The following is a 22,509-nucleotide window of genomic DNA, read 5'->3' on the forward strand; positions in this document are numbered from 1 at the left end:
GTGCTGTCCTTCTCAGCACAAGCATGGTTTGCTCCTACTCAGGCTGCCCCCAGGTACCACCTAGAGAGGGGCTTCTGTGGTTAAATTAATTTACCTTGAAGTCAACAACCACAAATGCTTTTCCTCAGCACAAAACATCTCAGAGACTTTCATGTGCTGAGATGCACACATCATGAAGCATTGCCTAAATTTATTCATCCTAGAACTTCTCCCCACACTCACCTGGGGCATATCTGGTGAAACTAGTGTCACAGGGAATACACCCTGGGAATTGCTATTGCAGAAAAGGAGGCCACTGTAACCCCTTATGCAGGGATACATTGTACAGGCTAGGGGTTGTGGGTATAGCTCACATGTTTGCCTAGTACATGCAAGGTCCAGGTTCCATCTGAGCAACACAGAAAATATTATCTATTATTATTATATGTACATATAATATGCAAATTATATAAACATATATATTATGTATAAATATATAATATAAACATATAATATATATTGTACGTGCAAATATATAGAGAGACAGGCTAGTGTTTTTTTGTTTTGTTTTGTTTTGGGTGCCAGGATTGAACTCAGGGGAACTTGACCACTGAGCCACATCCCAGCCCTATTTTGTATTTTATTTAGAGACAGGGTCTCACTGAATTGTTTAGCATCTCGCTTTTGCTGAGGCTGGCTTTGAACTCACAATCTTCCTGCCTCAACCTTCCTGGTCGCTGGGATTACAGGCGTGCACACCACACCTGGCTCAGGCTAGTGTTTTAACAATGCCACCCTGGTGGTCTGGAAGGGGAGTAGATTAAAATTAAAGGCTGGGAGACCCACCAGATAGCTAGACTCATGGCCCCAATGAGAGAGAGTTAGGATTTTTAAGATTGATCAGATGTGGAAGGTGAGAAAAAGGAGTCTAGGATGATTCTAGGTTTCTGCTTTGAGAACCTAGAGGGTCGGAACAAGAATGAAAGGGAAGTCTTTAAAGTTCAAAAGAGACGTGCTAGCTCGCAGTGACCCCCATAGGGGTCACTGGTCCAGTAAGCCAGTGGAGAGGGACCACCAGAGGTGGGGAGAGAAGTCAGAGATGGGTTTTCCAGAGCCAACCAGTTGTAGGTGGTCATGGAAATTGTCAGGATGCTGGTGTGCAGAGAAGGATAAGAGAAGGATGGGATCCCCACCTGCAACACACTCGTAAGGAGCCTGGGCAGAGTCTGGAAACTCACAAGGTACTTGCAGATTTTGGCCACCGCCTGTGGCTGCTTGTCCCAGGGCTTCCAGCTATAAGCTTTTTTTGGCAACTCCCAAGTCATGAAACAAGAACAGCGGAACAGGGTCTTCACACATTTCTGGGATCAAGAGGAAGGGAATACCAGAACTATGAAATTCTAAGACACTCAGAACATGTTCCAGGAAAATAAAAAGTATAAAAAGTGGATTTTGGAAAAATCAATTCCTATTTGAAGGGGTACAAGTGAAGTCAGGCATTTTCAGGGGGAATCCTGACTTAGACACTTTGGGAAGACAGATGTGGCTGGACATAAATAACCGCCCCCAATGGGTTGTTTGTGGTCCGGGTTTGTTTCCACAAAGGGAGACATAGCTACAGGCCCAGTGCCTCACACGCTCACCTGGCCCACCTTGGTGTTGCCCTCCTGCATGATCAACAGTAGGGGCACCAAGGTATTGATCAGCTGCTCCTCCATGGCCTGAGTGCGGGGTGGCCGAAGTTTCTGGACCACCTTCCCGTATATGTTGATGCAGGAGAGGCGCACATCCTCTCTTAACTGCAGCAGACCCCAGGCTCAGAACGCCCCTCCTCCAGGAGGAGGCTCCAGGGCCTTCTTTTCCCTCATTCTGAGGGGCCCTCCAGGCACAAAGACACAGAGACAAAGAACAGCCAAGCCACCCAGTGGGGCTGTCTGGGGCCACTACTCCTCCCCCAAGCCTAGGTATGGAGTTCTCTTCATTCTTCTCAGCCAGGGCCTTCACTCACTAAAAGGTGCCTTTGTGCCAAGTGGGGAAATGCCCCCCTCTACCAGGACTGGTTAAAAAAAAAGTATCCCTTTTTTAGGTGAACCAAGAGCAATATGATCACCTTCTCTGGTCAGACTTGATTAGCTCCCTCCAGGGGGAACCAATTAGAATAAGGGATCTTCTCTGGATGAACCAATTGCAAGAAGATAAGGACCAGTTGAAACAAGGTGCCCCTTCCTCTGGGCTGGAGCCCTACTCAGAACCCAATGGGGTAGGGCCAGCAAGGGAGGTATTGCAGCCCCCAAGTTAGTAGAGGACCCCACTTCCTATCCCTCCCTCAACCTGCGGGAGTCCTTACATCACTGAAATGCGGAAGTAGGACCTGTAGCATCTCCACATAGACTGAGCTGTCCATCAGTTTCCGGTCCTGCCCCTTGAAGATGGTCTTGAGATTGTGGACCGCCTCTACCACGAGCACACCATCCACATTCTTCAGGCCCTTTACCATGGATGGCAGGAGGGCCTGCACCTTGGCCGTCTGTGGAACAGAGCCATTTGGGAGAGGGGTTCCTATCTGGGCTAGCAGGTAGGAGACTTGGCCTCTAGTTCACCAGTTGCACTTGGTGGCCCAACTCCAATCCCCCGGCCTTTGTGTATTCCCTGCCACCTGCCTGGAATGCCCTCACTCAAGCTCTTCCCTCTCCCTGAAGCCTTCTTTGGCCTTATTAACTCCTTCCTGGCCTGGATTTCTAGGATCTTTGGGATTAGGTAGGTGACATCTTGCATTTTCAGTCAGCTTCCTATAGCTATGCCCTGTCCCTTTGTCCTGGCTACATCCTGAGCTGCAACAGTGCAACAGAAAAACAAAGCACTTTTAAAAATGTCAATAACGGGGGTGGGGTGGTGGGGGGGTAAGGNGGGTATAAAACTCTGAAACTACCTGAACTGGGGGTTCAGGGGATTAATTGATTACAGCAAAATCTGTACCCTCAGAACCTGGTTGCAACCAAATAAAAATAAATATTTTCTTTAAAATGACCCCTGGCCTCCTCCAACCATAATGATGATCTATAAAATAATAATAACTACTGCCATTCCCTTCCCTCCTAGCACCTGCCTTCAGAGTCATTGTGGGAAACCCTGATTAGAAAGTATTCAAAAAGAATATAATACGTAAAGGTTACAAAGGTAGATCCATTGTATAGATGAGACCACTGAGGATGGACAGAAATGGGCTCTGATTCCAGCCATGAGCTGAGATGCGGATGGCTGAGCTCCATACTCCTCCAGCCCAGAGCCAGGCTAGGTTAGGTGTTCCTCTGCCTTCCACTCACCTTCTCAGCCCTACAGGCCAGGATGACCAGGCCTCGGATGGACAACACCTTCATGACAGGGTCACGGTGGCTCAGGCCTTCCACCATCCGCCCAAGAGAGTACTCCTCGGGGATCCTGCGCACCTGCTCCATCTGGAGGAGCTGAGGAAACCAACGGCAATTACTCCCAGGCTGAGGTGCGAGTGGCCCACAGGTCTCCCACGCTTGGGGAAAACCAGGCTCGGCTTCCGCCTAGAGCTGCAGACTTGGAAAACCAGCAGCTGGCTGGAGACCTCCTCTACATGTCCTCAACACCTCGTGGCAAAAACGATGTCTCTCCCCAGCTCAGAGCCCTGTGCCTCTCCCTGCCTGTGCCATCCAGCCCCTGATGGCCCCTGTGGCCTCATTCACACCATGCCCACCCGGCAGCCCACAGCTTCCACCCAAGCTGCCCACTGTTCCCAGAATGGCTGGGCTGTCTTGTCCCTTCTGTGCTGGCAGGAAGCCCTTCTGCTGGGACGCCCACCTCCTCTCTGACCCCCACCACCTTCCATGGCTCCATCCAAAACCCAACCGTTGGAGCCATGCTGGACCTGAACATCCCAAGGCAGCACCTGGAAACCTTCAGGCCCCCTCTGCCCTGTGTGCCCCTCCTGGCCACCTGGGGGCTTCCTTGGGGGCAAAGATCAAGGCTTCCTCCTTGGGCTGGGTACCTAACCTGAGCTCTGGGGTGAAGTGTGAGACTAGGGAACACCTGCAGCATGAGCTCAGGCCAACATGAACTCTGGCCCCTTCCTTCCTGAGGACTGCCCTTCCCCTGTCCCCACTGCCCTCCTTCCTCTTCCTCATGCCCTCCCTTCAGTTTCTGCCGTTATCCTCATGAACATGTGTCCCATTGTGCCCATGCCTAATACCTACCACCACTATTAAGATCTGTGTCTGTGAGAAGGGATCACAGGGCACAGGGAGAGCTGCAGGAGAGGGTGGGCGGTTGACCAGAGGGAGGGGACAGGGAAGAGTGGCTGCACCCACCACCCACCCGTCCTTCCACACGACTTGGCACCAGGTCAGACAGGAGAGGCACAGTGATGTTGGCTGTGCTGACACACAGAAAGCACTTTCTAGGTGCCAGGCTCTGTTCTAAGGACACATGTAAGCACATGTCATCCTCATTGAAATTCAGTGAGGCCGGCAATTCAGTCTTCAAATTGCAGGTGAGGAAACTGAGGCACAGGCAGGCTAAGTGACTCACCCAAGTCACAGAGTTCCCTCCCTGAGTTTACCTGCCCTTGGAGCAGCAAGCACACACAAGGACAATCACAGGTAGAGGGCTATGGGGTGCAGGCATAGGCACGGGCACCTTTGCTGGGGAGGTGGAAAAGCCTGAGCCCACAAGACGACCCTTGCCCCAGAGGCAGGGCCAGTGCTCAGGGCTCCTAAGGATTGCTGGGATCAGAAAATCTGGAGTCCCTGACCTTGTAGTGGACCTGGAGACACCCCTGAGGTCTACCAAGTTCCAACCTTCACACCCTCCCCCAAGAATCTGTGTGTCAGCCACTAGCAGACTTAGAGAGAAGCCCCTCCCAAGAGACCAACCAGGGCAGAATCTCTGCACTCCCTGAGATGTGTGGCCTTGAAAACTACCCCTGGCCTCCCTCAACCATAAGCACCACAATTATTTGCAAGGTTGTGTGCAGACTGATGGGGTTGAAGTGGCACCCCCTTTCTCCACAGAAAAGCCCTCTCCACCATGGCTGATTTTAGGACTATCAGCAAAAGAGTCTCTGCAAAAGAGTCCAATGTAGATAGACTTCCAATTTTCGTGTCACCCTGTTTACTTGGCCACTGGCCGAGAAGATACCAGCACTCCAGGTGCTGGACACCCCTTACTAGTTTTTCACAAACATATCCAGTATAATACTTTGAAGAAATGTGCAAACAAGGCCTCTGGCCTTGAGCTGGGCTTCACAGAGATGTCTGCATTTTTAAGGTAAGTTACAAATGGGCACCATGGTAACAGCTGGCAGGGGGAGGAAAGAAAGGGGAGAAGAAGCTCTCCCCTTCTCAGGTGTTGTCCTTGAAGAGTTTACTTGCCCAGAACAGTGAAAGAAAAAGCTGCTTTCATGTGAACTTCTGCAGACTGTGAACTTCTGAGCCCCTCCCCTTACATGCTGGGTATAAAACTCTGAAACTACCTGAACTGGGGGTTCAGGGGATTAATTGATTACAGCAAAATCTGTACCCTCAGAACCTGGTTGCAACCAAATAAAACTGTTTCCTGCTATCTTTGGTGCCCTGCCTTGTTTGTCCCTACAACAGGGTGACACGTGAACAGGCTGCACACAGTAGGCCTGCAAGACATGGTCCCTTCCCTTTCCATCACCAAGTCAGGGAAATCAGAAGTAGAACTGAGCAGGAGCTGGAGCCCAGGGCTCCTGACTCCAAGGTTTGTCCTCCCTGGAGGTGACACATTCTGCTGATGCCCACAGGGCCTGGCAGTGTTCCTTTGGGCACTCACTTGCCCATCCAAACCCCACTTTCTGGAGCCCTCCTAGGACGGGCCTGGGGATGGAATGCAAACACAACATGGCCCCTTCTCCAGACTCACAGTGCACCCAGAGAGGGGAAAGATGCAAGAAGTTCCCCTGCTGCCTCCTGTCCACCTGACAAACGTTACTCACCTGTCAAGGCCCAAATGTCACCACCTCCAGGAAGCCTTCCTTATCCTTCTTACTATCCAAGCAGACATTGAGCCTCTTGCCTTTGAGCAATAAACCCTTGTAATAGCCAGGACTCCCCTGCATGACAACTGTCAGGTCATAAAAGGCAGAAAAGTGTGGTGGCCAGAAGAGTGGACTTTACATTGTCAGTCAACAGATGAAGGGGAAAACGACCTGTGGTGTGTTCATATGATAGCAATCCAAAGGGAGGAGTCCTTTCACATGCCACACCTGGATAAATTGTGAAGACCACTGCAGGGAGGGAAATGGCAGATAGAGAAGGACAAAGTCCCCCCTTGCATGCAGCACCTAGAGTAGGCAAACCCATAGGGAGAGAAAGTAGAATGGAGCCAGGCACAGTGGCACACGCCTGGAATCCCAGTGGCTCAGGAGGCTGAGGCAGGAGGATTGCAGGTTTGATGCTAGCCTCAACAACTTAGCAAGACTGTAAGCAACCTAGTGAGACCCTAGCTCAAAATAAAACATAAGAAGGGCTGGGGATGTGGCTCAGTGGTTCAGCACACTTGGGTTCAATCCCTGATACAAGTGAGAGAGAGAGAGACAGAGAGAGAGAGAGAGAGAGAGAGAGAGAGAGAAGAATGGAGGTTCCCAGGGCTGGGGGAGAATAGGAGAGGGAGCTAATGTTTAATGGGTACAGTTTCAGTTGGAGAAGAAAAAAAGTGTTCTGGAGGTGGACGGTGGTGATGAAGGCAGGATGATGACTGTGCACTTAAAAGGGCTGAATGGCAGATACTATGTTTTATATATATACATACATTTTATCCCAATAAGAATAAACTAAGAAAGAGGGAGAAAAGGAAAAAGAAGTGGGGGATTCTGGAACCCAAATGTCTGGCTTGGAATTCTGAATCTGCCACTTGGACCCTGGGAAAGGTACTGAAATCTGTGCCTCAGTTTCCTCCTTCAAAGTGATCAAAGGATTACTGTGAGGATGAACTGGATCATGGCAGTAAATGTAAGCTCCTAGCACATGCCTGGAAGATGGTAAGTGCTCAACAGATACTAGCAACCGCTGCTAAGGACTCTCCCCTTCTGGATCTGTCCCTTCCGGCTTTCCCTGACTTCCCAGCACCCCCCTCCAGCACCTCCCACTGACACTTGCTCAGCTTAGATGTTCCTTTCTCCAGGAAACCCTTCCTGACACCTCCTCCCTCGAGTCTCCTCTTCTCCCACCACAGCCTGGACTTCCCCGTCTTCAAACAAGTCACACTGTGGCCCCCCCAGGTTAATATCTGAGTGTCCTCTGTCTCCAGATGCACCAAGATGCGTGTGATGATGATCCTCACCATCACCCTTCAAGGCAGTTGCTGTGGGAGGCCAGGTGGGATCAAGTTCATATCAGCATCTCGATGCCTGGCAGCCAGGGTTGTGGTTGCCTGGGGCAGTGGGGCAGTGGGGCAGTGTGGGGAGAGGAGTGGGCAAGAGAGGGAGACCGGTAGGGTCTTCATATTCTGAGAAATCATACCCCTAGAAAGGCTTTGGATTCTGTAAAGCACTGTTTGCACAGGAGAAATAACTACTGTTGTCAACTGAGGCCCGGGACAACCCCACCCCATGCCCAGGTCCCAGTTGGTACCTCCACGAAGAAGGCTGTGGCGGTGATCTTGTGCTTCTCGTCACCTCGCTCCAGGAGCGGGATGAGCAGGTAGAGGATGCGGCACAGCTCCTGGCAGGAGTAGTGCACCATGGCCCTGGTGAGGGGACAGTCCCTTCAGGCTCTCCTGCCTCAGGGGACATGCCGGAGTTCGACCATGGCACTGGAAATCCCCCAAGCCAGGGTCATCTGGGTTCCTGTGTTCCCAGGCCCTCTCCCCAGTGGGATCTCTGAGGCAACTAGTTTAACTCCTCCATTTTACACGGGGGGGGGGGGGAACTGAGGCCTGGAGTGAAGGCAGTGTGCCTAGGGCACAGAGCCAGTCAGTAAGAGACAAGCTAAAGACCCCGGCTGCACAGGGCCACACCTGGAGGGAGGGACAGGAAGGAGGGGAAGTAAGGGTCCTTTCACTAAGCGCCAGGTGGCAGCCAAACCATTTGACCTTGCTACTTGATTTGATCCTCACCATCACCTTCAAGGCAGTTGCTGTTATTATCCCCATTTCACAGCTTCGGCTGCTCAAGGGCACAGCGCTGGAAGGCAGCAGAGCTGAAGCCCCAACCCAGGGCTCCCCCATTCCTGCTGCCTCGCTCACTCTAAGCTAGTGGTGCTCAAAGTGCCCCCTCCACCCACCACCCAGCATCAGCAACACCTGAGAATCTGTTAGAAATGCATATTCTCAGGTCCTAGTCCAGATCTCCCAAAGCAGGAACTCAGGGCAGTGGGCATGAGGCTCTGGAGATGGTCCCAAGGCATGCTCAAGTATGAGGCCCATGCACGATGCTCCAAAAATCAGCAAATCAAGAAAATGTGGCAGGCAGAAAACAGGGACAGGAGTGGGATGGCCTGGGTTCAAATTCTGGCCCTAGCACTAGCTGTGTGATTTGAAGCAGACACTTAACTTCTCTGGGTTTCAGCATACTCATATGTAACCCTGGGATAGTAATAATGTAATTCCAATGGTCATGGTGAGAGAACTAAATGAGATCATCCATGTAACAACTCTCCACAAGGTCTTTTAAACATAGTTGCTGCTCAGTAAATGTAGTTGTACCTCAAGACCCTGGGGAGAGTGTCCTCCTGAGCATTCCGGGGTAGGTTCTCCTACAGGAGACACATCACAGAAATCAAGGTGCTCCCCCTGACCCACAGGAAGTTGTGTGTATTTGAGAGGAGAGCTCTGGTCAGGACCAGTGAGTCACATATGGCTGTGTGATCTTGGGCACATGACTGCCCTCTGGAGCTAGGCATGTTCCTATGCAAAATGTATATTAATGCCTGTCCCAGGCACCAGAATAGAAGCAAAAGCTAATCTGTGCTGGGCTTACCACATGCCAGGAGCTCTTCAAAATACCTTATTTAGGGCTGGGGTTGTGGCTCAGCGGTAAAGCGCTCACCTTGCATGGGGGCGGCGCTGGGTTCAGCACCACATATAAATAAATAAATAAATAAATTAATTAATTAAAGGTATTGTGTCCAACTATAACAACAACAACAAAAATACCTTATTTAATCCTCACTCCACTCTCAGAAGTGGGTCTTACTATTTCCGTACTACTAAGGGGGAATGGAGACACAGAGGGGCAGTCATTGGCCCCTGGACACACAGCAGGGAAGGGGCTCAGCGTCAGATGCAGTCAGACTGTCTCCATAGCCCCTCCCGGATGCTCTGACACCATAATTTCCACCACATCGGTGTGGGAACCAAATTCCTATGAAAAGGTTCTTGGTAAATAACCTACGGGCTCTAGAACTGCCGGGGGCCACTATGTCCACGGTTACTTCCCTGAGTAAGTGCCACCTTTCCTGTTGGTGTCGTCCACCTGCCAAGGAGGACAATAGCCCCTTGCAGAGACGAGTTGACAAAGGGAGCTATGAGTCTTGCTCAGAGAGATGGGAACCCAAGTCTGTCTGAAGATCTGGAGGTTCCACCCGCCCCTGCCTGAGGTGTCCCCCGGGCTCACCTTGCCAGCAGAGACACTCCGCGATGGTGGTTCTCCGCCTGCCCCATGAGCTCCCAGCCACCCTGGTCCTCCAGGGAGGTGGCCTCGTAAGAGCAGCCCATCTTCAGCAGCAGGGTTTTCACCACTTTCACCACCCAGCTGCCAAGACAAGGGGGCCGAGCGCTCAGTCCCCCGGCCCTGGCAGGCCAGGCCTCCCTCAGCCCTCCACTTTCTCACCATCAGCTGCCGCCTGCCCCACAAGCTTCTCCCCCATGTCGTTACAGGTAAGCAGTGTGTCTGCAAAGGGAGGCTCGTAAAATACTTAGCTTGGAGAACAAGAGAGCAAACAGAAGCAAATCTCCTTCCCTGGGAAGATGGGGTGTTCACCCTCCCTCTTCCCACCGAGCCTCATGCACCGCAGGAAGAGGCTGAGCAGGCTCTCCCCAGCCACCTGGTTCTCTCTCCTCCACTCCTCATCAAGCCCATGGCTGGGTGGACCCCTGGCAGGTCAGTCCTCTCTGATCACTTGGACACTCAGTCTCCTGTCCAGGACAGAGTCCTTTTCTCCCTTGGGACATTTAAGAAATGATTCCCCGCTGGGCAGGGTGGCCCATGCCTGTAATCCCAGTTGCTTGGGAGGCTGAGGCAGGACAGTCACAAGTTCAAAACCAGCCTCAGCAACTTAGAGTGGCTCTAAGCAACTTAGCGAAACCCTATCTCAAAAAATAAAAAGGGTTATGGATGTGGCTTAGAGGTTAAGCGCTCTGGACTCAATCCCTGGTACTAAGAAAATAAAAAGAAAGAACCATCAGGGTGCCCAGCAGAGTCCCCTGGGAACCTTTTACACCCCGGGGCACTGACCAGGCCTCTGCATTCTTAGGCTCCTGAGTAAGCTCAAGGAGCTTTGGTTGTGGGGGACATCTATTGAGCTCCTACCGTATGCCTGGCATTGCATGGTTCTGTAGTTGTTCTTATACAGTCAGTCATAGCTTAACTGCAGGATATATTCTGAGAAATGCTTTGTGGGCTGACCTTGTCCTTGTGCAAACATCACAGTGGTGCTTATGCAAACCTCAATGGTCTAGCCTACTCCACACCTGGCCTCCACCATGATCCTAAGGGACCTCCTAGGTATACCCACCATTGAGCAAAACCTTGTTATGAGGCACAGGACTGCATACACAAACTTTTACTAAGATAAAAACTGACATGAATGGATAAAGTTTAAGTTTACACAAAGTTTTCCAAAACATACACATGTGCTTGAAGGGTTCACCATGCACTGATCTGAGGAGCTCAAGAGACAGAACTGCTAGTTCTTGTGATTCAGAACAAATCCTGTCAGAAATCAGGAGAGCCTCATCCTCAGGAATTTGCTTTCATTTCTGTGTGTTTACTTTTCAGTACAGGGTTGGGACAGGGATGCTCTGCCATGTGCTGCACCCCAGCCCTCTTTTTTATTTTATGAAACGGGGTCTCACTAAATTGCCCCAAGCTGGCCTCAAATTTGTGATCCTCCTGTCTCATGCCTCCCAAGTACCTAGGATTATAGGTGTGCACCACCTCATCTGTTATGTTTCTTTCTTTCTTTCTTTCTTGGTACCAGGGATTGAACCCAGGGGTCCTTAACTGCCAAGCCACATCTCCAGCCCTTTTTAATATTTTATTAGAGACAGGGCTTTGCTAAGTTGCTGAGGCTGGCTTTGAACTCATGATCCTCCTGTCTCAGCCTCCTGAGTTGCTGGGATTACAGGCATGCACCCCTGCACCCAACGTGTTTCTACTATTTTTTAAATGTAGAGCAATCCACTGTGAAAAAAGAGCTCCAACTGAGGCCAGGGCCCTTGGAATCAGAAACATGGAGCCTTTGTGCTGGCTCTTTGGGACCTGGGCTGTCAGGAGCATCCCCTAGCAGCCATGGAGGGAGTGGGAGGGTGTGGGGGAGGTGTCTCTGCCCTTCTTCCTCCCCCAGGAACCCCTTGTGCTGGTGGAGTGGCTGAGCTGAGTCGTTTAGGTTTGCATTCAGAGGAGAAAAATGGTTTTTCTCTTCAAGTTAGAGCATTAGCGCCTTCTGCTAAGGGAGATTAGTGCTTCCCCGCCACTGCAGCGGCCTTCCCTCCTGGGTGGCTCCATCTGCAGAGTAGTTTTGGTCACCTCCCCAGCAATGGTCCAGGGGAACAGCTCTGAGCTCAGTGCGTCCAGACAGCTGCAGCTGGGCCTGCCCTCTTGGCCCTCCCTCACACAGCAGGACGAGTATGTGTTTAGGCCAAAGCTTCTGGACATAGAATTAATTCCTAGTGTGTCCTCTGCACTGTTTCTTATTTCCTCAATCTGGCCCTACATTTTGACAAAAATGACCCTACCCATCTCCCTTCCTCTTCACCCCAGTCCCAAAGATTTGCTTGTAACAGCCCCAAATGACACCATGTCACCATGTAGAGTTAAACCAGGCACCACGGCACACACCTGTAATCCCAGCAGTTTGGGAGGCTGAGGCAGGAGGATTGAGAGTTTAAAGTCAGCCTCAGCAACTTAATGAGACCCTAAGCAACTTGGTGAGATCTTGTCTCAAAATAAAACATAAAAAGGGCTCGGGATGTAGCTCAGTGGTTAAGCGCCCCTGGGTTTAATCCCTGGTACAAAATATATAAATTTCTGAATGGCAGAAAACAATAAAATAATTTCAGATCAAGTTAAAAACTAGAATACAAAGGACAAAAAGTTAATTTCTTTAATATATAAGGAGCTCTTACAAATTAATAAGAAAAATCCTCAACAGGCCAGGCACAATGGCATATACCTGTAATCCCAGCAACTTGGGAAATTGAGGCAGGAAAATCACAAATTTGAGGGCAGCCTCAGCAACTTAGGCCCTAAGCAACTTAGCAAGATCCTGTGACAAAAAACAAAAAGGACTGGGGCCATGGCTCAGTGATTAAGCACCCTGGGTTCCATCCCTCATGCCAAAAATAATAATAATGAGACAGTTCTGTGTGTGATGAGATCTAAGATATGGCATAAGATAGGAGCAAAAATGGGTACCTGTGTGAGGTCTTTTTTTTTTAACCCATGTGCATATACTACTTATTCCAATAAATAATTAAAAATTAAACTGGTTGAGCCTTACACATGCACCTAATACAAATAATGTCTAGAAAATTCAATGGTGAGCTTCTGGGGGAGGAGGACAGCTTCCTGTGCTCCTGTGCTAAGCAGTGTTGGGCACAGAGAGCAGTTGCTCAAAAACAGCTGCTGAATGAAGTATTAACTCTAATAATAAAGTGTGCTTCTGGGGCTGGGGTTGTGGCTCAGTGGTGGAGCACTTGCCTAGCATGTGGGAGGCACGAGAGCTGGAACTTGAACCCAGGGAGAGCATGGTTCCCACCCCAGACCTCAGCACCACGTAAAAATAAATAAATAAAATAAAGGTATAAAAAAATACAATAACATTATTTAAAAAAAAAAAAAAAGTGTGCTTCTGCTTTCTCGTCTAGTCCCAGAGCTTTCCATTGATGGACTGCCCTGAAGCCTTGTGGAGGGTCTTGCTGTCCCCCCAGGGACAGCGGGATCAAGAAAGATGGCAGAACATACTGCACAGGTACGAAGGCAGGCGGCTGTGTGTCGGTCTTGGCATCCTTGCGAGGAGCCACGCGGCCGGGCAGGTTGAGGCCGATGTGGTAATGCACCTGAATGAGCAGGGCCAGCAGCAGCTGCGGGTAGATGCGCCTCACGCGGCAGACACAACTGTTGACGGACAGCAGCTCACACAGGCCGCTGGCTGCCTGGGGGAGGAGTGGGAGCTGGTGGCATGAGAAGGCATCTTCCCTGCTCTCCTGCCTAAGGCCTGGACTTCTGCTCTGGGAGGCTAGACCTGGGTCTTTGCTCTTCCCTGGCCCAGCCAGGGAGAGCCTGGGTCCCACCCCAGACCTCTAGCCAGGTCCCACCCCAGAGTAAGAACAGCCTGTCTTTAGGTTTGGTCCAGGGTTTGATGTCATGTGACCTGGGAAGATTCATGGTAAGGGATCCCTTCCTACCTCCTGAGAATTAAAACAGTCTTGATTCCATTTTGCAGTTGAAGAAAACTGGCTCAGAGGAATGAAGCAGCTGCCCAAAGTCACCCAGCCCCTTAGGGGCAGAGCTGGAACTTGAACCCAGGTTTTCAGATACCAGCTATAGCCTTCCCTGCCTCTTCCTCAGTCACAACACAGGTGCCCAGAACTGGGCAGAGATCTGGGCTTGGGTCCTGGTGCCACCACTGGCTAGCTGTGTAACCTTGGGCAAGGCACAGGCTGTCTCTGGGAAGGTCTTGCTGCTGAATCCCCAGAACTTATCAGTGTGCCTGGCACTAAGTAGATGCTATCAAATACCTATTAAATAAACAAATCAGCCCCCCAACAATAGTTGGGTACCTATTAGGTGCCTGGTGTGTTTGACATTGGGGATATCATTGTGAGCCAAATAGGACAGGTACTGGCTTGTGCATATCACAAATTAACCAAATAGCTGCCCCCCCCCCCCACTATTACCAAATCACAACTGGGATAAATTCTTCCAAGATAAAGTATGTGAAGCAAAGTATACTATGCCCAGATCAGAGCAAGTCAGGGAGAACAGGGAGGCTTCCCCAAAGAGGTGATGCTTGCATTGAGAGCTGAGGGATAAGCAGAGGTTAGCTTGGTGGAGGGCATTCCAAGGAGTGGATACAGAGTGTGCAAAGGCCCTGTTGCAGAAGACTGCTGGATGTTTGGAGTTCTGACAAACACCAGTGAGGCTGCACTAGAGCAAGCAAGAGGCCCGGGGAGGGAGGCAAGATGGGCAAGGGGTACCAGGTAGGAGCACCATGGCGTTCTCCGAGGCCACGGGAAGCCAAAGCAGGGGCTGAGAAGAGCAGGTGTGCATTCTGGAAGATGCTTTGGTAGGGATCACAGGGCAGGAGTGGAAGCAGGAAGGTGAGCAGGTGGTGAACCAGGTAAAGGTTAAAGGTGATAGAGGCAGAGAGAACCCCATCACCTAGAAGGGCGAGGCCTCCATCACACCCTGGCTGGTGAGGACCCAGCCCACCTCCAGCTTATGCTGTTCCCACTGCTGCAAGCTGCTATCCCCACAGGTGGCACCACTGTGTCATCTAGTGGATCACAACCAAGAGCCCAGAGTCAGGGACTTGCCCAGGGAAGGCCAAGTATCACTGGGGGGGGGGGGGGGCTGGAGCCCTTTAAGCTGAACACAGCGGGAGGGAAAAAGGGAGGGAGGGAGAAGAGAATGGTGGGGCTGGTGGGCTGCGTCCTCACCGCCAGGGGCACAATGGAGGCCCGGCCCTTCTTGGTGACTGGCTTTTCCTTCAAGCTGGTCAGGAGCAGATCCAGAAGATCTCGGACATCACAGCTGGGCTTGCGCAGTATCAATTGCCTCCACATCTCTGCTCCATTACTGAGGTGGGGGAGGGGGATGGTTAGGGGATGCCAGCAAGGAAGGTCCAGAAAACACTCTCCAAGGGAAAGGAGGCTCATGGTGATTGAGAACCCTGTGCCCAGTGACCACGCCAGGTGCTTTATATTCAATTTACTATTTCAGCAAATATTTATTGAGCATGTACTGGACTAGGTAAATCTCTAGGGCTACAGAAGCAAAAAAGAATCCGGTCCACGCAGGGTAACTGAATTTTCACAATGACCCTCAAAGCAGGCATTGTTATTCCCATTTGATAGAAGCAGAAGAGAAGCTCAGAGAGGCACAATTGCTAATCCAAGAAGATACAGCTAACGAGCTACAGAAGCAAGGAGTGACCAGATCTGATGTCTCCAAAGCCGGTGCTCCTCCCTTCACACCAGTGAGCAGGAACCAAGGCAAAGGGAACCCTTATCACCTAATACCAGGGAGCATGTCTCCTGCCCCTGGGCAGGCAGTTCCCCAGGCAGGGGAAACCCCTGAATGCAGCAGAAACCAGCCCACAGAAGTCCTGCCATGGGAAGTTGACAGAGTGCTAAAGGGTTAACAAAAACCCTTTCCCCCTCTACATGAGCATCTGAACCTTCCCTTCACTCTCTAGCTTTGTTCCCCTGGAAACCTGATAAAGATAGTATGTCAACTATGTTGCTAGGCAACATTACTTATGGTAAAAATGGTCTTTATGGCCACTTGGTAAATTGCATCTGGACTGAAACTATCAATTAGCAGTAAGTATGAAAGATGATATGTCAAGAGCTTTGTAATGTTTTGAACAACCAATAAAAAAAAAAAGAACTGATGGGGATGATGGGGACGCTGCCGGGAACAGTGACTCTTAATGGGATTGTCCCTGTGGAGTCCTCAAAAGTGAAGCCTCTAGAGTTGGCGTAAAAGACTGGTCCCTGTGGTTCCATTTCAGCCAGGGTGTTCCCCATGGGACTCCTTTCCTCAAACCTGAGCTTTACCTGGGAGGCCCAAGAGACCATTTTCCAGACCCAAGCATCCAGGACACAAAACTCAAGGAGGTCCCCACTCTAGAACTCATGCAAGTGCAGGCTTGGCACCTGCAGAGGGGCCTCCTTCAACATCGTGCCTAGATGCTTGGCCTGCCTCTGCCTTGTCCTCTATCCTGTCTGACTCTGCTATCACATGTGATCCCTGGAAGTCATATGAAACAGTCTATTTAGGGGTCCCAAGAAGAAGGCCCCTGATATCAGTGCATCTGAAAGATGCTGGATCATTCTATTCTTTTTTTTTTAATATTTATTTTTAAGTTTTAGGTGGACACAACATCTTTATTTTATTTTTATGTGGTGCTGAGAATCAAACCCAGTGCCTCACGCATGCTAGGTGAGCGCACTACCACTTGAGCCACATCCCCAGCCCCGAGATGGATCATTCTAATGGGAGGATGTGTGGCTGGGTCCTCACTTCCCCTGCTGATCTCCTTGGCTTCTGCAAATGACCCCAACTGTCCTTATTAGAGCATACCCTAAAATGCTGTTTGCACAGCTCTGCATAATTCTTTCACATTTACTCAGAAAAAAATCATCCTAGGGTTTTGATCAGCCACTGCCTTGTTTTATTTATTCAAAGACATGGTGGGAGCATTTCCTGGGCTGAGAGGTCAAGGTCAGCCAGACTAGTCACCATCTGGCCACCGTCCCCTCTGCCCATCAAAACAAGAGCTCCCTGGAGGCAGTGAACATGGGGCATCTCCCTGCACAGCTACAGGCCCAGCAGGTGCTCAGCCCAGCTGGTCGCATTACTTCATCACACCACCCACCTGGGATGTAAATATAGGGATCAATTCCTCCTTTTGCTTCTAGGGGGGAAACTGAAGCCCAAAGAAGGCAAGCAGCCTGCCCAAGACCACCAGCGGCTGGAGGCAGAATTGGGACATGCAGGCCTCCTTCTTATGACTCCATTAAGAGCTCTGGGCTTAGAGTCAGTCAGACCCAAGTTTAGGTCCTCCTTCTATTGATGGCTCAGTGGGCTCCTAGAATAAGAAACTTCCCGAGTCTCAATTTCCTCATCCGTAGAATGGAGCTTTTTTGAGAACAAGAGAATTTTACTGGCACTCAGCACGACACCCAGCAGTGCTCAGGAAATGATTAATGGTTGTCTAAGTACCTCAGGTCATGGGCAGGGGCCATCTGGGAGGGCAAGGGGTTTCTCTAGGTAGAAGGGGCTTCCAGCCTGGGGGGGAGCTACTTTGTCCCTCTGAGGTGTAGTGGCTGAGAACCCGCTCCCAGTTGGTACCTGTCCAGCGGGAGGGGACACATGAGCAGGGCCACCACAACCTCCGTCATGAAGGAGCTGGCCAGGAGGGAGACGGGCAGCAGGGCCACCTCACGGGCCCGAGGTTCCTGGATGTGGCTCAGCTGCATATAGATGCCCTGCATGATTTCTGGGATCTGGAGTACAGCCATGAGCAGGCAGGACGAAGGTCCATCAGAAAAACCGAGAAGGCACGGAGGGGAGCGGGAGGGGAGGAGGAAAGAAGATGGAGACAGGAGACAGCAACAGAGGCAGGGGTGGGAGGGGACAGGAAGGAAAGAGGAGAGCAGCACGGGAGAGAAGAGGGGGCTGCGTCCCACCTCCGCACCCCACCCCGCCAGGTGAGCCGGCTTCTCTGAGAGTGGTAAGCCACCCCTGCCCTGCCCCAGTGCTTGGGGGTTCCACCACCTCCCACCCTGCTCACAGTCAGACAGGCTGTGCCAAGGGATGAGCAGGCCGAAGGGACAGGGGAGTCCCCAGGCCCCAGTGGTCACCCGCCTCTGCCCCCAGGAGGCCTTACCACCTCCAGCGCCCTGTGGCGGTACCACTCCAGCACTGAGCTGAGTGTGACCTCAGAGGCCAGCTGCATCATCTCCCCGGAGTCCTTCCCCCGAGCCTCTGAGCTGCCTTTCAGCCCTTCCAGGGCTGCCAGCAACAGGTCCTTTACCTGCTGGGGCCCCAGGAAGTCTCCAAATTCCTGAAACAAAGGTGCAGAGAGAGCTCCAGACCTTGAAGCGTAGAGCCAGAGCCATACAGAGGCTCAAAGACTACCTGACCCGCTACAGAGGGCATGCCGCCTACATCAGCAAGGGCTGAACCCTCTGGGGAAGAGCTACAAAAGTCGGGGTGCATGGGCCCTGCACTCAGGCTGGGTGTCAGGGAGAGGGAAGTTGTGGCATGAGCTGGAGGAGGGGCACTCAGGTGGGCTCCTATGGCTGGAGCTATGGGGAAGCTGAGCTGGCACTTGGGGTGTGGCACTGTCCTCCTCCCCTCCCTCCCATGGGAGGCCCGGGGTGACGGGCAGCAGTCACCGCGATCACACGCAGGATGTTCTGGCATGGGCTGACAGGGTTGTAGGGCCCCAGGAAGCGCTTGTTGCTCTCGTACAGCTCCTTCTTGTTGGTCTCTTCCTTATCTCTGGCTCCTGCAAGAGAAGAACCTTCCAGGTGAGGCCTGACCAGACTTTGCTCTCAACTTTTTATTAAAAGCCACCAAAGGGGGTTGGGATTGTGGTTCAGTGGTAGAGCTCTCGCCTAGCATGTGCAAGGCCCTGGATTCGATCCTCAGCACCACATAAAATTAAATAAACAAAATAAAGGTACTGTGTCCAACTACTTCTTAAAAAAAAAAAGCCACTGAAGGAAGGACCCAAATCCTGCATAAGCAGCTTAATTATTTTCACATAGTGAGCACACCCAGGTAGGGTAGCTGGCACCCAGGTCAAGAAGCAGAACACAATCAGCATCCCAGAGGCCCTCTTGTGTACCCCTCTCAGGGCTACCCCTTGCTCCCCACAGGGCAGCCATTCCTGAACCCCTACCTGGAGTTCCTGGCTTTGAACTTCATAAATGGACTCATGTGGTGTGTGACACTGGGCTGGTCTCCACAAATACTCTTTTTTTCCTCTCCCGGTACTGAGGTTTGAACTCAGGGGGTGCTTTATCACTGAGCTATACCCCTAGTCTTCTTTATTTTGAGACAAGGTCTCACTAAGTTGCTCAGCCTGGCCCCAAGCTTGATATCTTCCTGTCTCAGCCTCCCTGGGATTACAAATATGCACCATCATGCCCAGCTCTTAGGAAAGGCCTCAAAAGCTTGTAGATTTTATTCTACTATAATCTTTATACAGATAAGGAAATCTAAGCCTAGACAAGCAAAACAGCTAGGAAGAGCCAGAGGTCCTTGTAGGCGATGACACTCTTTCAGAGCCAGAGGAGCTTAAGCCAGAGGAGCAAGCCAGGGTCACCTGGACTGGGGCGGAATGGGACTTTAGAGAAAGAAAGAAGAGTTGGGGCTTGTACAATGCATGCCACATCACTAGCTCCCTGAAATTGAGTCGCCCCTAGATTCTTCCACCACTCCAGATCCTAAGACAGGACCTACTCTTTGTTAGAGCACCCACCATGTGGCCTTGGGCACACAGTGATGACTAAGATACAATCCTGCCCTAGTCTCATGGGATTACATTTGAGTGGGGAAGACAGACAAGAAAACAAGATGTTGGGACCATCTTGACTGAGTGTATACGGTACTGTAGGGACATGAAAATGACTGTCACAAATTAAGCACAGAAGGATGAGGAAAAGCTTAGAAAGGATTATTTACATCAAAATAGGTCTGTTTGTAGGTAGCTTCTGTCCCCTGGTTCTGTGGGAACTAGGGCTTCACACCAGCTTCCAGTGGCCATCTGACCCCGGGCTGGTCTTCCCATCTCCCAACAGGGCCTCACTGCCTGTCTCCAGCCAAAGACCAGCTGAGTGGCCTCCCAGGAGACCTGCACGGGGGGCTCCCACAGGGCTTACGTTTCTGGAGCTCCAGGATAGTGTAGAGGATGGTGATGCCGTCCAGCGCCTCCCGGCCAATCTCCTCGTCAGGATCCCCAATGCGAAGGATGAGCCTCCCCAGTAGGAGCCCCAGTGCGGGGAACCCCGAGGACATCTGTTGGTGTCGTAATCACAGGGGCGGAGTCTCACAGGTTCAGTAATACTACACAGAAACTGGTGAACAGAGCCCTGACAGCAGAGCCCTCAGAGCTGGGAAGAGTCTCCCTAGGAGCGTCCACCCCTCCCGGCCACACTCACGAAGAAAGGCAGAGTCAGGAGTGTGTGGTTCAACACGGAGACGTTGCTGTTCACAGCTCGCGCTCGCTCGTGGGTCTTCCCAGAGTTCATCCAGGGCCCTAGGGGCTGTGGGGACCAGGGCAAGACTCAGCTAGCCCCTGCTCCTGGGCAGACAGGCCAGCCTGCACCATCTGCAGGAGCTTCAGAGAGGGCACAGAGGCAGCTCACCAAGCCCTCCTCCTCTTGTGGGGCTTAGGGAGAGATGGGGTCCAGGAGCTGAGAACAGGACTCACTGACTAGAGGGAAGGAGGTCAATGAGGAGAGAGATGAAAGGAGGAGAGTCATGAGAGCAGAAAGAGACAGGGACAGATAGAGAGAGGGAAGCTATGGGAGCAATCGCAGGAGCTGTGTGGGGTGGCTCTACATAGAGTGGGGGGTGGGGAGAGAGTTAGCGGTGGCAGGAGTCTGGGACAGGGCCTGTGAGTAGCACCGGAAGGCAGAACGCTGGCCCAAAATGACATCCTGAGGTCAGATCACTCCTGTTCCAGCCTCCCTCTGCTCAGACCTGATTCCCTGCTTCCCTCTGCCCTTCCCTGCTCCCTCCCCAGCCCCACTCCCTGCACCTCCAAGATGCTCTTCAGTCCAGCAGGAGTGGGGTCTTCAATAAAGAGGGCATTAAGCAATGTCTGTAGAGCATCCAAGGTCTGATGGTAAAGTGTCTGTGGACAGGAGGGGACCCAGTTGCTAGGGGTTAGCACCCTCTCTGGTGGCAGGAAAGAGGGGGCAGTTGGGCCCATGAGAACCACTTTCTGGCCCCACTTCTGAGACTCGCCTGATGTGTGATATTGGACAAATCACTCCCCCTTCATGGGTTCCAGTCTCCTTACCAACAAAGTGGTAATTATGATCCTTGTACTTCCTACCTTAAAGGGGGAGAAAGCAGAGAACCAGCATTTATTGAGACTCTGCCATAGGCCAGGTGAGTGCCTGGTGATTTGCATATCTACATCCTCAAATTGAGGAGACACTTGTCCAAAGTCACACAACAAGGAGCTGTCAGGTTGGGAGGAAGGAATGAGGGCCAGCCTTACTTTCATTATCTCTGCTCTGATTAAGACCCAAATGGAGTCTCCAAGTTGCCTTAAAGGAGCCGTCTCTCCCTTGGCTCACCATGCAGCAATGCTGGAATTGTTCTATGGCTGCAGCAACCACACACACATAATGCTAAGCAGTGGGTTTGTGCCACTTTGGGGAAGGCCCTCCTTTCCTTGCCTCCCTTCCTTCTGCTGGCTCCCCAAGTATATCTCCCAGGTTGTCACTGTCCAGGCTTCTTGAGTCTGCACACACCCTGGAGCTAGTGGCCCTTTGAGGTACACCACAACCACCAAGCAAACTTCACTGCCAACTACCTCCTTCTTCCCTCCCATTTGCTGCTGATTACTGTGCAGAACTTCCCTCTGCTGGCCAGACCTGGTACTGCAACAGGGCCGCCTGCTCTTCCCAGCCTGTAAATGATGCCTTGCTTGGCCTTCTGGTCTTCTCTGAGGACCCCAGCTCCACACCCAGCGCCCTCCAGCTGTGTGCATGGGCTGGCTTCCCCTGCTCTCTAGCCTGGCCTCCCTGAACTTTTGTTTCCAGCCACACTGCCTGCTTGTGGTCCTTGCAGTCACTATACGGTCTGTCCACAGGCTTCTGCACAGGCTGCTCCCTCTGCCTGAAATACCCTTCCTTCTGCCCCCTCCTTCAGTTCTGAGTTCTCTTTAACCTCAGCTCCAGAATCATGACCCCGACCCTCTCTAGGCCATGTCTCCCATTTCAGGCTCTTTACAGCACCAAGACTTTCCTGTGTGTAGCACTGCCTGCTGGCAGTGATTTTACATTTATTTGAGTGAACCTCTGATAATGTTCCTCCACCCTGAGCACTACTGTGAGGTCCCCACACTGAGCCGGGTAAGGAGAGGTACTCAGCTAACACTGGCTGAGGGGGAGGATGGGTGAACACGCCTCACCCTGAGCTGGAATCCCTCTTCCTCAACCTTCCCCCCGACCTGGCTCCCCACTCATCCTGGACTGAAGGTCACTTCCACTACTTCTCCCACGATGACTTCACAGAAGTTTCAAAGATGCTCAAATGAGCCCCTTGAGGTTCTGCTCCTCTAGGTGTCTGCTCCAGCTCCCCAATCTTGCTTCCTTATGGCTCAGTCCTCAGCACCTGCCCCCCAACCCTGGCCACCTCCTCCGGCCATACCAATATCTGCCCACTTCCCTCTCTCAGGGCAGGGCCCAGAAGTGAAGGGCCTCCAGATGGAGAGGCAGCCTTTGCAGTGATTTTATTTACACACCAAATTTATCAAATGCCAGCTCGGGCCAAGGGAGGTGAGGTGAGTGACCCAGGCCACATGGCTAAGGCATAGGGTAAAGGCTCCGACCTACTCCCAGAACTGG

At 51.7% G+C, this 22,509-nt stretch overlaps 1 protein-coding gene across 1 annotated transcript in view; it reads right to left on the minus strand.

Annotated features, from left to right (window-relative positions):
- Nucleotides 1–22,509, minus strand: part of Mroh7 (maestro heat like repeat family member 7) — a 43,192-nt gene that overhangs the window by 8,000 nt on the left and 12,683 nt on the right. The window contains exons 6-19 of the mRNA XM_015484952.2: nucleotides 20,688–20,783; nucleotides 20,086–20,190; nucleotides 19,807–19,942; nucleotides 18,316–18,428; nucleotides 17,805–17,981; nucleotides 17,267–17,421; nucleotides 14,848–14,986; nucleotides 13,151–13,341; nucleotides 9,581–9,718; nucleotides 7,599–7,713; nucleotides 3,303–3,443; nucleotides 2,327–2,506; nucleotides 1,623–1,778; nucleotides 1,218–1,340 (exon numbers count right to left, since the gene is read on the minus strand). Coding sequence (XP_015340438.1) covers nucleotides 1,218–1,340; nucleotides 1,623–1,778; nucleotides 2,327–2,506; nucleotides 3,303–3,443; nucleotides 7,599–7,713; nucleotides 9,581–9,718; nucleotides 13,151–13,341; nucleotides 14,848–14,986; nucleotides 17,267–17,421; nucleotides 17,805–17,981; nucleotides 18,316–18,428; nucleotides 19,807–19,942; nucleotides 20,086–20,190; nucleotides 20,688–20,783 — 1,965 coding nt within the window. The remainder of the gene's footprint in view (nucleotides 1–1,217; nucleotides 1,341–1,622; nucleotides 1,779–2,326; nucleotides 2,507–3,302; nucleotides 3,444–7,598; nucleotides 7,714–9,580; nucleotides 9,719–13,150; nucleotides 13,342–14,847; nucleotides 14,987–17,266; nucleotides 17,422–17,804; nucleotides 17,982–18,315; nucleotides 18,429–19,806; nucleotides 19,943–20,085; nucleotides 20,191–20,687; nucleotides 20,784–22,509) is intronic.

This window comes from Marmota marmota, unplaced genomic scaffold (assembly GCF_001458135.2).
Source record: "Marmota marmota marmota unplaced genomic scaffold, marMar, whole genome shotgun sequence".
NCBI classification, from domain to species: domain Eukaryota; kingdom Metazoa; phylum Chordata; class Mammalia; order Rodentia; family Sciuridae; genus Marmota; species Marmota marmota.